At 42.1% G+C, this 14,232-nt stretch overlaps 1 protein-coding gene across 1 annotated transcript in view; it reads left to right on the plus strand.

The window, feature by feature from the left end:
• prdm6 (PR domain containing 6) overlaps positions 1–14,232 on the plus strand; it is a 303,646-nt gene that overhangs the window by 227,070 nt on the left and 62,344 nt on the right. Inside the window, exon 6 of the mRNA XM_078566831.1 lies at positions 8,371–8,707. Coding sequence (XP_078422957.1) covers positions 8,371–8,707 — 337 coding nt within the window. The remainder of the gene's footprint in view (positions 1–8,370; positions 8,708–14,232) is intronic.

Raw genomic sequence — 14,232 nt, forward strand, 5'->3', positions numbered from 1 at the left:
CCTGCTGTTTTGTATGGCTATTCATCTGGTTGAGTTATTCCAACTCCTGCTTTCATTTGCCAACCGTGGAACTGAGGGTCATTATCTCCTCCTTTGCGTCATCTCTGAAATTTGTTTGTTCAGATCTTGAACAGCTTGGTTCATTGAAGACTACAGTTTATTGTGCATTTTCGAAGGTATATATTCAGCTTGAATCTTGTGCTTTAAATCTTCCAGTTCAGCTCTGATACAAACATTTTCTTGCAGAACAGCTTCATTTACTTATTTCACATTTTGCTTCTTTTGCATTACCTTAGATAGCTTTCCTTCATTCATAGCTATCTGTTCAGTGTGCACTGTTACCTGACTCCCTCACCCTGGGGTTGTCTTTTGGCTCCCTCTCCCTGGGGTTGTCTGTTGCACTCTCTCTGAGGACTTTTGTTGCCCTCGGCAATTTATTGGGAGTTGCCCTTTTTCCGGGGTCTCTTGTTATTGCTCTCAGCATTTTATTGGGAGTTGCATCTTTCTAGGGTCTCTGGTTGCCTTTGACTCTTCATTAAGAGTTGCCTTCTCTCTGGGTCTCTTGGTGCCCCACTCTTGGGTCTGGTTTAGCCCTTTCCATAGCATAAGTGTGTCTGGCTCTTCTAATTTGCTGTCCATGGCTGTTTGTTTTTTTGTCTTGTAGTTATCATTTTAAATATCTTTACCTCTTTAAGACTGTCATTGAGGTAAACGTTTCTTTCTGAAGCTCTGTAATTCTGAAGAAGGGTCATACAGACTTGAAACATTAACTCTGTTTCTCTCTCCACAGATGTTATCAGACCTGCTGAGTTTTTCCAGCATTTTCTGTTTTTTTCTCTAAACGTTTCTTTCACTCAGGCTGTCTGCAGCTGTCGGCTTTCTCTGCTTGAGTTTCCCATACTTTTTTCTGGTTTTGGTGAACTCTCTGGCGATTGTGGCTGCTTTTGTTTTTGAACTTCTAAACATTCAAGGTAGGATTATTGGTTTTCTCTGTGATTCTTTCCCTTTTTTTCTCTTCAGGTCCTCTTCTTTGGTGTTTTGGCAGGCTCATGGTCTGATCAGGGCCCTTTTTCTAAACTTAAAGCGACAGCACTTTTCTCCTCTTCACTGCCTGCCCTTTGCTTTTTCTTTCAGGTAACTTTCTTTTTTTTCTTAGCAGCTTCTTCTTTACTCTGCAGTTTTTCTTCTTAAACTTTTGACTCTGCCAGCTGATTTTTATTTAACTTCTTTTCTTTTTAACCTCAGTGCAGCATGGCCACCACTGCTGCAAACTGCTGAGCCCTAGGACTGCCATCTATTGTATAATATAAGTATAGCTTCTTTCCTGCGACTTTGCTCACCCTCTCATAAACTGACCAGGTTCTTTGATATAAGCAAAATACTGCGGATGCTGGAAAACTGAAACAAAAACAAAAATTGCTGGAAAAACTCAGCAGGTCTGACAGCACCTGTGGAGAGAAAGACAGAGTTAACATTTCGCGTCCATATGACTCTTCTTCAGAACCCTCTTCTGAAGAAGATTCAACAGGTTCTTTGACTCTGCATTACTCAGGGTCTTGCAATTTTTGTATTTTTGCTCACCTGTTTTTGTGATCTGACCAGGTTTTTTTCCATTTACTCTGCACCACCCGGGGATCTTGCAATAAACATTCACTCACTCTGGTGGATTCCTCAACTTCTAAGGCTGTAGTGAAGCTTCTTCGTTTGTTTAATTTTTCTTTTTAGGACCTTGACTCTCTAGTTTGGCTTCAGCTGTTTTTAGTTTCTCATACCTTGAGACACTGTTCTGGGTTCATTGTTTAAAACTGTGCCTTTCATATGACTGCTGATGTGATATCTTTTGAAGTGGCCACCACTGCCAACCATTTGTAATATGGGTTCTTTAGATGTCTCAGTGATGAAATCTTGAGACTTGTATATTTAAACATAAACCCTTTATTGCTAACCTTTAATTATTTACAGATCCCAGGTAACTGTCACGCATGGAGCTGTTACCTCCATGCATGCTGGTTCCAGAGTGTTGTCTCTAGACTGTTCTCTCTGAGTTTATTACCATGTGACTTTATGTGTCATACCATAGGCAGCACTATTCTCCAGTCCCACATTAACCCTTGCTCTGCCGAGCACCTTTATATTACAATGGCATGCATGCACATCATACAACAGGGGTATATGCACATAAATCGTTGAAGGTGGCAGGACAGATTGAGCAAACAGTTAATAAAGCATGTGGTATCTAGAGCTTTATAACTAGGGCATAGAATACAAAAATAAGGGATTTATGATAAACCTGTGTAAAATCCTGGTTCATCCTCATCTGGAGTATTGAGTCCAGTTCTGGGCACCACATTTTAGGAAGAATGTGAAAACATTAGAGAAAGGATTGACAAGAATGGTTCCAGGAATGAGGAACTAAAGTTATGTGGATAGTTAGGTGAATTTGGAGCTGGTCTTCTAGAAGAAGAGAAAATTAAGTAGAGAATTTATAGAGATGTTCAAAATTATGAAGGGTTTGGGCAGAGTACATAGGGAGAAGCTATTTCTGTTGGTGAAAGGATCAAGAACCAGAAGAAATCAGTTTAAGGCGATTAGCATAAGAAGAAAAGAGGAAAAACCTTTTTACACAGTGAGTGGCTAGGATCTAGGATGTGATGAAGGCAGATTCAACGGAGGCCTTCAAAAGAGAATTGGATAATTAACTGGACAGAAAAAAATTTTCTATGGGAAAAAAGGGGTATGAGGGACTAGATGAGTTGGTCTTGCAGAGAACTGGCACAGACATGATGGGCTGAATGGCCTCCTGTATTGTGATTATTCTATGGGTGGAATTTTATGGCGGGTTTTAAGGTGGGGGCAGGTAAAATGCAGCGTGTGGTCTGCCCGCTGCCTACCTAACTGTCCTGACCTGTATCCCATTTTACAGAGGGTGGTGAAGACATCAGGCAGCCTTTAATTTAACACATTTTTGAATGCGGTTGAATTTAAACCTCAGATATGTTATTTTGCCCAGATTGATGGCATTTAAGTCAGACAATCTGGGGATTCTAAGTGTTCCAGGGAGTTTACAGATTCTCACTGCATGTCTGATGATTCAGATGTTAACTGTGTAATTATATAATTTAGTTTTTTTCTTTCTTGACAAGGTATCTCTGGTAAGATTCAGCTCGTATTGATTTCATGTAGTGCGTGTCACTGCTATTTAAAACTTCTATGTTGGAATACTCGATTCCATTTATGTTGAGTCACTTCTAATAATTGACAGGATTGAAAATGCAGTTGAAGCACGTCCATGTATTTTGCATTGTTTACAGTGCCTTCCACCTGGTGCAGCCTCCATTATTGATCACGTTAGACAATGTTGCTGAAGCTGCTCAACCCTCTGTGAGCTACTGTTACATAATAAACATTTCCATCTTTAGTTTACAGCGCAACAATATGTTTAATATTACATAGTTCAACATTGAATATTGACCACACTACCTGATAGCCAAACGTCCTTCTTCCACAACCTTCTCCGAAAGAACCAGTCTTTACTTTTATGCTTCATCATGGTACAGCTCTTAGCATTGTACAGAAATTTTGATTGGACATTTGCATCATATCTTCACATCCATCAGTATGACTCACCTTTTCCACAGGGGTCATTGACTGTCAAAAAATGTACAGCCAGAGCAATTCACCTCTCCAACACCCTCACAGTCCCTTTTGTTAAGAATAAAACTTGTCAGGTATATTAAACTTATTCATTACTTCTACCTCCTTCATCTAATTATAGCGATGCCATATAAACTTACTAGGACTTGCAGAAGTAAGATGGTTAGAATCTGGTCAGATGGAAAAGGAGAATCATGTGCTTTACTTCTCGGGAGGTGAGAAGCGTAGGAATGGAGTAGGAATCCTAGTAAACAAAAGATACAAGAGATCAGTTCTAGGTTACTGGCCAAACTCAGAAAGAGTGATCATGATTAAGGTCAAAGGAAAGCCTTTTGACCTGGTTGTCATATAAGTTTATGCCCCAACACAAGATCACAGTCAGCAGGAAATAGAGGTATTTTGTAGTGACATCTTGAAGTGTTTTGATCAAACCAGATCAATTGATGAGGTAATTGTAATAGGTGACTTAGACACTAAAGTCAGCGATGGAACATCAGGAATGCATGTTGGTCAATATGGCCTTGGATCAAGAAATGAAAGAGAAGAGAGACTGATATAATTTTGTCAAGAAAATGATCTGATGGTGGCAAACACCCTCTTTAAGTGACCAGAAAGAAGATTATACACTTGGAGAAGCCCAGGCGATGTGCTTAGAAGTCAAATAGATTGTGTGATGGTGAAACAACATTTTAGAAGCAGTGTAAAGAACATTCATATGTATCCCAGCATGGATATAAATTCAGATCATCGTCTCATTGTGGCAAAAATTAAGATGAATCTGAAAATATCAAGAAAGGAAAAGATGCGTAGCCATTTAAACCTTGACATGTTGAAGGATAAGAACATGAGTAAAAAACATGTATGAATGTCTCAGGACTGAGAAAACAGAACAATCAGAGGTCTTAGAACCAGAAATAGAAAGCAAATAGAAAAACATGAAAGAGAGTATGCAACATGCTGTAAAGGAAATATTACCAAAGCAGAAAAGAAAAAGAGACAAGGAGTGAATGACAGATGAGATACTAGCAGTGATGATAGAAAGAGGAAAGGAAAGAAACACACCTGAGTATGATGACATTGAAAAGAAAATAAAGAATGCATGTGGGTAGTCTAAAGAGAACTGGTATATATCAAAGTGCATTACAAAGTATTAGGGCTGGAAAGAAATCACAAAATCTCACACCAGAGTTATGTACCAGAAAGTAAAATCTCTGACAGATAGAAAGAAGGGGTACCAACACAGATAGTGGGTGCATAAGAGACAATGGTAAAATAATGTTTGAAAGGGATGCAGTAGCAAAAGGATGGACAGAATATATCAGTGAATTGTATGATAATCCAAATCGAGGGAGCTCACAAGACATAGAGGCAAACGATGGACCAAACATTATGATATCAGAGGTAAAGAATGCTTTGAAATTGATGAATTCAGGAAAAGCTCCAGGCATTGATGAAGTAACAACAGAACATCTAAAAGCCTTGGAGAAACAGAATTAGAGTGATAAGAGAAATGTGTGACCAAACACATACAAAAGGGTATATTTCAAGTGAGTTGAGACAATAATTATTCATTGTTACCTAAAAAAAACCTAAAGCAATGGAGTGCAATCAATTTAGAACTATAAGCTTAATGAGTCATCTCATTAAATTGATCTTAATAGAAAGAAATAATAGCACATTTGAAGCAGAAATTGCTGAAACAGAGTCTGAATTTAGACCTGGAGTAGGAACAAGAGAGAAATATTTAACCTAAGAACAATCTTCGACAAATATCCAGAAGTAAACAAGAACATTTACATATGCTTCATAGACTATGAAAAAGTGTTTGATCGTGTTTATCACCAAAAGCTAATAGTTGTGCTGTTGAAGTGTGATATTGACAGTAAAGATGTGAGATTTATCCAGAGCCTGTATTGGGACCAAATAGTGAGCATCAGGCTAGGCATGAACAATTAGATGTGTTTCAAGTGAAGACAGGAGTACAACAAGGCTGTGTAATGTCACCAAAATAATTCAATCTGTACACAGAATAAATATTCAAAGGATTAGATGCACCTGTAGGGATAAAATTTGGAGGCAAGAACATCATAAACTTGCGGTACGTTGACGATACAAAGCTACTTACAGAATCAGAAGATGCCCTACAAAATATCATAGATCAAGTAAAATCTAGAAGTTTAGAATATAGATTATAAACGCCAGAAAGACAAAAACAATGGTAGTTAGAAGGAAAACATTAGAAAAAAAGAATAAAGATTGAAGTGGATGGCGTTGCACTGGAACAAATAGGTATGTTTGTCTATTTAGGACAAATGATAACAGAAGATGACAGATGTGATGCAGAAGTTAGAAGAAGGAGAGACATAGCCAAAAGTAATTTTGTGAAGATGAAGAATGTATAAATAACAAGAAAGCTCAAGCTTGTAACAAGAAAAAAATTCATAAGATGCTACATTCTATCCACCTTCTGTATGCCTCAGAACCCTGAACAATAAACAAAGATCTGTGGAAGAAAATAGAGACTTTTGAAACATGGATAAGATGGCTGCTTAAAATTCAACATACAGACCACAAGGCCAATGACAAGTTGCTTGAATCGCAAGAACAAAATGAACTCTAAAAAGTGACATCCAGAAAAGGAAATGTCAGTATTTCAGCCACTTGATCAGAGCTGAGAAGCTACAGAAATCTCTTCTAGAGGGCAAAGTGGAGCAGCGGAAAGAGAGGTTGACCTAGGTATAGTTGGATGATGGACGTCACAGGGTGACTGCAGACAAGCTACAGTGGATGTGTGAGAATTGCGCAAGATAGATGAGCACAACATACCAAACAGCAGATCTCCTGTTAGGAGTAGCTATAAGCAGCAGATATAAAGCAAAGAAAATCAAATATTTCATTCATGCTTTACCTAAAAATATTGTCGAATCTACACATTAAAATTTTACGAATTCTACATGAGCCACCATTAATATCCAGGTGAATCTCACAATGCACTTCCATTCTTGTGGTTGCTGAAGCCTCAGGAATCAATCTGGAATGCAATCATTCTGACCCCTGACAGAATCCCTTTAAATAGAAACCCTGCCTGTCAAGCATGCCTGCACTCTATAGTTGGTGGGAAAACCTGGAAGCAGCTAATACTGTAAGTGCGTTCAAGAGCCACAGCAAAGTCTGCTTTCTCACAATGGGGTGCCTGAACCACTGGTGACTCCACTGCTGCAATCTGGTCAGATAAGTAAAAAATTCTGCCCAACTTTTCTGCTGACTAGACAGGTTTGGGGACTTTCTGCACCACATCCTGGAGAGAGTGCTTTGGATCGTAGTGATCTATCCAGAACTTATTGTGTAATGGAAACAGCAAATGCAGCCTGTACTGGATGAAAACTTTCTGGCACCTGATGAGGCAGATGCAGTGAGGATGATAAGGAGGTGGGATGGCACCATCTTCAACCACAGCAGTTAGAGTTCTTTGGCAACACTTAATTAACCAGCACTTCACCTGAACTAGTCTTGCTGCCTGCTGCCTGCCACAACCTCTTCCCCAACCTCTTCACCCCTTCTCTCACATCCTCCACCTCTCACTCTCCCCTGCCCCCATGCACCCTGACCTGGGCCCCCACCCCCATTAATTGTTTTGACCAATACCTCCCTCAATCCTTCCTCCAGGTAATAAAGGAGCTGCAGCCAAAGACCAATAGAATATTCCTTTAAGTTAAATTGCAAGAGTGGGATGAGGAGGCATAGCGCAAAACTAATAAAAGGAAAATTACGATTGATGTCAAGAAATTATTCATCACACAAAACATCATCAATGTAAGAATTAGAATTCCAGGATGAGTAGTGGAGACAAAAACTATGAATATTTTATGGTGTATTGTATGGTGAATTGGGGGCAACTGAGGATCTTTCTGGCTGGATTAATGAAGATGGGCCTGCCTGCTTCGTCCATAGCTGCCATGTGATTTTGCAATTATAGTCAAAGAAACGCAACATTTTGTTCATAGTGCAAGTCAATTAATCTTTTTAGGGCTGTCACTATTTACAGTCATATTTCAAACACCGAATCCCATGCTTTTCATTCCAGATTTATTAAGAAAATGGTTCTGATATTTATTTAAAACTGCTTTATTTTTGAAAGAAAATTCCTAGCACAAGTTACTTTAGTACAAAGGTTCAATTGTTGACAATAAGATCAATAATATACATCTTCTGTCACTGATAAAGTGCAAGTGTAGTTGTTATGAAGCATATTTTTTATTTATTCTACACCTCACCAAATCAAAATAAAAATGGCCAGAGCTTTGCCTGTCTATTATCTCATTCTATTCTCTTAGAACTCAGCCAGGATGAAACATTACAGCTGGATCTTTCCCTCATGCTGCTCGACTTCAGTTTTCTTAGTGACATGTACACTGGGACAGAGGTAGCAGATTAACTCCCCCCACCCCCACACCCCCACAACCCACTCCCATCTGTTCCTCTCCCTGCTCCTGGCAAACCATGGAAACAAGTAGTGCAGCCATTTGAGGATGTATGTCTCTAATAAGAAGGTAAAGCAAAACTCACTTACAGGTATTGAAAAGCTAAACAGAATGTTTTTGGGTAAAGTTTGGATAATATATTCACAAGTGTTTGAGATTATCTTGCCTCAGTACTTTAGTTAAAAATTTCATCTTTTTAAAGCAAAGGATGTTTCTTTTTTTTTTATTCCCATAGTGAATGTCCCATCATCTCTTGCTGACGTAATGACCAGGCACGAGACGTTACAATCGTTCAACAAAACTGGCAAAATGCCACCCACGGGCATATACCGTTCCCTGAGGTTTCCACAGACACCATGCAGCAAATCACTGTGTGATAAACCTGGGCCACATGACTCCATAGCTAACCATATCAATGCGAAGAACCAGCGAGTACTGGCAAGTCCAACCTCAACCAGCCATTTAAGTGGAGAATTCAGTGACTGGCATCTATGGAAATGTGGACAATGCTTTAAGACCTTTACCCAGCGGATTCTTCTACAGATGCATGTGTGTCCACAGAACCCAGACAGGTAACCAGAATCGAACACACACACAGGAGAGTGGTGAGAATGTGGAACTCGCTACCACAGAAAATAGTTGAGGTGAATAGCGTAGATGCATTTAAGGGGAAACTGGATAAGGACATGATGGAGGAAGGAGTAGAAGGAAATGCTGATAGGTTAGGATTAAGAGTGGTTGGAGGAGGCTCTTGAGGAATATAAGTATCAGCATAAGCCTGTTGGACTGAATGACCTCTCTATATTGTAAATAATATGTAATAAAAACAACTGAGAGCTTAAATTTGCATCATTCTGCTTTTGCACTTTTGGGTACTCAGGCCCAACTATTTTATGATTTGAATGAGGAATGCAAGCAAATTAAGCTTCCAAATAAATTATTTTCGAAGAGTTTGCTGTCTCTCTTAGCTAGGGATGCCAACTCTGGTTGGTCTGATTCTGGGGATTTGGTCTCATGACATCCTGTCTCCAACACTGCTGCATACTAAACCAATCATTTTTCCGCTTCCCCAATATTTCTGTAACTAATAAACACAAGTGATTAAAAATAAATGAAAAAATATAATATTTTAAACTCCCTACAGTTTTTCTCCTGGATTCTTCACTCATAGCATTGTCCAGAATACCCTTCAACTCCTGGAGACTCCAGCGCAACCCTGGAGGTTTCGCAAGTCTCAGCTGAATATTCCCATGGGCTTCGGGACACCAATGTCTGGCCGAAAATTAAGTACCCAGCCCACACTTGGTGGCAGTGGGACTGACTTGGTGAATTTACCAGAAGCGACTTCCTAGTTCCCAGTGAGAGGGCTGGCAGCTCTGAAGCCTCAGCAGGCCCACCAGAGTTGGCCACTGCTGAGGCAGCTCAGAGGTTGAGAGAGGTAAGCATAAAAATAAAAATCCTAAGGAGCCAAATAGGCAGGCCCTTCAGGATGACCCATTAAGCGCGAGGGTGGCCTTCCCTGCCCACGATCCCCTCTTTGGTGCACGGAGCCTCCTCTGGACAGCTGCAAGGAGGGGCAGCCCTGGAAAATTTTCCTCAATAGGGCCTTTAATTATTTAGCTAAGTAGCCACCTCTGCCTGGCAGACAGCCAATCCGCAGACGGTCCCACCACTGGGAAATTCCCCCAGCAGCAGCACTGCATTGGGGTGCTGTCGCATTGGTACCCCCCGCTATTTTCCAGGGCTCCCCACAATTTCCCAGGACCCCCCAGCCCCCAACCTCCCAGTCTGACACCCAGTGGGGAAGACCTGCCTTCTGTGAGGCTTTTGCACCACTTCCAATTGAAACCAATGGGACAAACCAGTCCAAGATTTAAAGTGCAACTATTTTAAGTGAAGCTGAGAATGATTTGAAGGGTACATTATTCCATACCTGGCCCAATAACCATGCAACATTCCTTTAAACTGGGATTAAATAAACAGTTACTTTCACCTTCAGAGCACTCACTGCTTGTTTGAAGGCTGTTACTGCATCAAGTATTTTACTCTGTCAGGGAGGGGCAGTCCACATACAAAAACAATCACCATACATAACTCAGAGATGAGGGTGAAGTTTATGTAAGAAGCAGAAGCATGTGTGGTTCCTATATTATGGACTGGAAATTAGTCTGGGCATGAAGGGCATTATGTGAGCACCACATGCCCAAACAGAGAGCCATCCACAGGTAGCTTGCTCCATGAGAGAAATTTATTTCAGGCTGCAGCAGGTGAGAGTACCAGAGGTGGGGACAGATTGGGAAATTGGGGTGGGGTGGCGGGGAACAACTAGCAGGACTGTCAAATTGGGGAAAACACTCATGGTGTCCTGATTCTGGTTTTTAAAACAAAAATGTTTTATAAACTTGACAGTCACAGAATCCTGAAGCTGGATGCATGACTGCATTGTGAACAAATTTTGCAGAGGGGTCCTTCAATGGGCATTGAGTCCCTAATTTACAGAGGTAAGGGGCCCAACTCCTCCCAGAATTCCTAATAAATGGTCCCCATGAGTTCAGCAGTGGCACAAACGCCTGCATGATTGGCTGTAGGCAGCCCCATTTCTTTGTGCTTATATGGCCGAAAAACAGGTGCAATGCCAGGAAATTTCTACCGCTATGCGTTTTGCACTGAGCTGACACAAACTTTAAAGAATAATCCCAATGAATTTCAATTTTAAAAAAATCTTCCATATTCTGCATTATTTTAACAAATGAATTTATTGGATTTTTCAAACCACACAAGTAAAAATAAATTAAATTTTGAAGTTATGCTGTGGGATAGAGTTTAGTCCTGATAATTTGTGCTATAATAATTCAAATTAACCTGATATTCAAATGAAGCAATGTAAATAGTATAACAATGTGGAAATCTAGTGGCTACAAAATTTTCAAAAATGGATGCCATTTTGCTGAGGATGTTAGCACGTGCATCAAGAGTAGGCAGATTGTGATATCAGACAACGTGTAACACTAGTTGATGCCAGTGGTGCCATTTTTGTCCTCAAGGCTCCAGCTTACACCGTCTCTTAACCTTGCACATCTGAGCATGCATTCAGCAGCAGGGAGGAGCCCCAACCAGTGCTATTTAAAGGGATCATCAATTACTTCAGTTTAGCTGCTGATTGATTTCTGCTGGCACTTGCTGGGTTTGTAGAAGTGCTAAGAGTTTCTCTACTGTTGTTTGGCGAAGCCTGCAGGGAGTAGTGCTGCAGGGGGAGAAGGTTTTGGTTCTCTTTTCAAAGATTCTGCTCAGATCGCTTGTACCTAGTTATGAGTGCGGTAGTTACCATTCTCTTTGGCCTGCAGCACAGGGAGATTTAGCAGATGTGATACGGAAGAGGACAAACTGTTCGCAGAGGAAGGAGGAGGAGAAAAAAGGCTCACAGCAGGTGGTCTTAACCACCTAGGGTCTTCAGGAAGAAATTCCCTTATCTCAATTTGTGTGTGGATCAGTCTGTGCAAAGTCTTGTTTTACGATGGAAGTGCTCACTGAAATCTGCTCTGTTGCAGGCAGACCTGTGGCTGTGAAGGTGATTGTGGCCATTAACTTCTTCATGCTGGGACCCTTCCAGGCTGGAGCAGGCGACATCCCTAAAATCTCCCAGTTTGTCCTTCACTGCTATATAAGAGAAGACTGACCTCCTTTATGTCAGGAGCAGGGAATATATTACATTCTCTCCATGCAGCTAGAGAGAAGCAGGAGTGTGCATGTGGCTTCACCAGGATAGCAAGCATCCCCATGGTGCAGGGTACCCTTGACAGCACACATGTGGCTATGAGGGAATCACAGCTAAATGCTACCACAAAGGGTTCCACTCCCTAAATGTTGTGCAACCAGATGTTCAGCAGATCATGAAAGCCCATGCCCGGTACACCCTGTAGTGGCAGCAGTCATGATGGCCTGGATTTCCATCATCGAGGTGGATAGCAGGAGCCAGGAAAATTCCTGGCTCAGCTCCCCTGCCACAGGAGAAAGTGCTTGCCAAGACGGGATCTTCATTGCTGGGGAGGAGTTGCCAGCTGGAGTTGGACCAGTCGACCCAGGAAGATGTGCAAAGGCAGCCACAGGGGCCACCAGATGCCAAGGCGAGCTGCTTAAAAGGCCCTCCTTGGTGCCATGGAACTTTGTCTCAGTGAAAAAAAACACAAAGGCCCTCCAGCCCTCAACCTTCACATTCCCCTTCACCCTGCAAACACTCTCCATTCCCCATCCATCCAGCTCATGCACCCCACCCACCCCCTTTGTCCCTTCGTGCTCCTTATGCTAGGCTCTGCCCTTCCACCCACACCCATGTCCTTTCATGTCCCCTATGCTGTTACGCCTCCCCCCACCCATCTCCTTAGGCCCATAATGCCCCTATGCTAGGCTCTACCCTTGCACCCACCCCCTATGTCCTCCCATGCCCCTATGCCAGGCTTTGCTCTTCCACCTACCCTCTATGTCTCCTCCTGCCCCATATGCCAAGCTCTAGCACTTCCATGCCCATCAACCCATTGTACACTTTCAACAACCAATGAACACCATTATGTATGTTTGGCTGAGAGCCCAGATAGCTATTAAATTACGAGAACACCTACTCCCCAGAGCAAACATTGCTTGATTGACAGCTCAGGCTCTCTTACTCTGAGGTCAACTTCAAATGCTTGTTGACATAAGTGGTTTCAAGAGTTTGTGGTTTTTGAAACTTCAAAGGACCTGGATGATTGACACTTCTATTAACTTGTCTTCCAGGCTATTTTTCCATAGGAGAAATTTACCAATTGATTATATTTTTGGTTTGAGAAAGCGTACAGTGGGTCAATGGGCATAGAAGTGCCAGAGCTTGGCATGTGGGCATAAGGGACCAGAGGGGGTGGGTGGAAAGGCAGAGCTTGGCATGGGGGCATTAGGGGCCTGAAGGAGTGGGTGGGGGACATAAATTGACATGGGGGAATGAGAGGGACCTTTTAAACTTATCTTTTAAAATGTCCCCTCATGCACAACTCCTCGAAGAGGTCTCGAACCACAACTCTTTAAAAACCTGGCCCGACTCCATAATAATTGCAGAGGAGTGGGAGATACCCATCTCCGACTGGATGTGGACTTCCGACGTTTTAGAAGCCCGCACCCTATAAAGGCAATCCTGAAAATTAGACAGCCCAGGAATGGGGTCGCGAATCCCGGGATTGGGACCCGCCCACCATTTTTAAAATGCTCCTGAGCCAACCCGACTCAGTGAAAATCCTAGCAGCTGTCTTAATTCTGCAGCTGTCCACTGTACTATCAATATTTAGAGTCATAGAGGTCTACAGCCTCAGAAAAATGCCCTTCGGCCCATCGAGTCTGCGCTGGTCAAACATGTGCCTAACTATTCTAATCCCATTTTCCAGCACTAGGCCCATAGCCTTGTATGCCAGGGCATCGCAAGTGCACATCCAAATACTTCTTAAATGTTATGAGGGTTTCTGCCTCTACCGCCCTTTCAGGCAGTGAGTTCCAGATTCCCACCACTCTCTGGGTGAAAAAACTCTTCCTCACATCCCCTCTAAATCTCCTGCCCCTTACCTTAAATCTATGCCCCCTGGTTATTGATCCCTCCACCAGGGGGAAAAGTTCCTTCCTGTCTACCCTATCTATGCCCCTCATAATTTTATACACCTCAATCATGCCCCCCTCAATCTCCTCTGCTCCAGGGAAAATAACCCCAATCTATCCAATCTCTCCTCATAACTAAAACTCTCCAGCCCAGGCAACATCCTGGTAAATCTCCTCTGCACTCTCTCTAGTGTAATCACATCCTTCCTATAATGCGGATTCCAGAACTGCATGTTATACTCTAGTTGTGGCCTAACCAGTGTTTTATACAGTTCCAGCATAACCTCCTTGCTCTTATATTCTATGCCTCAGCTAATAAAGGCAAGTATCCCATATGCCTTCTTAACCACCTTATCTACCTGTCCCGCTACCTTAAGGGACCGGTGGACATGCACACCAGGGTGCCTCTGATCCTCGGTACTTCCCAAGGTCCTGCCATTCATCATGTATTCCCATGCCTTGTTTGTCCTGACCAAGTGCATCA

This window comes from Cetorhinus maximus, chromosome 2 (assembly GCF_964194155.1).
Source record: "Cetorhinus maximus chromosome 2, sCetMax3.hap1.1, whole genome shotgun sequence".
Classification (NCBI taxonomy): Eukaryota; Metazoa; Chordata; class Chondrichthyes; order Lamniformes; family Cetorhinidae; genus Cetorhinus; species Cetorhinus maximus.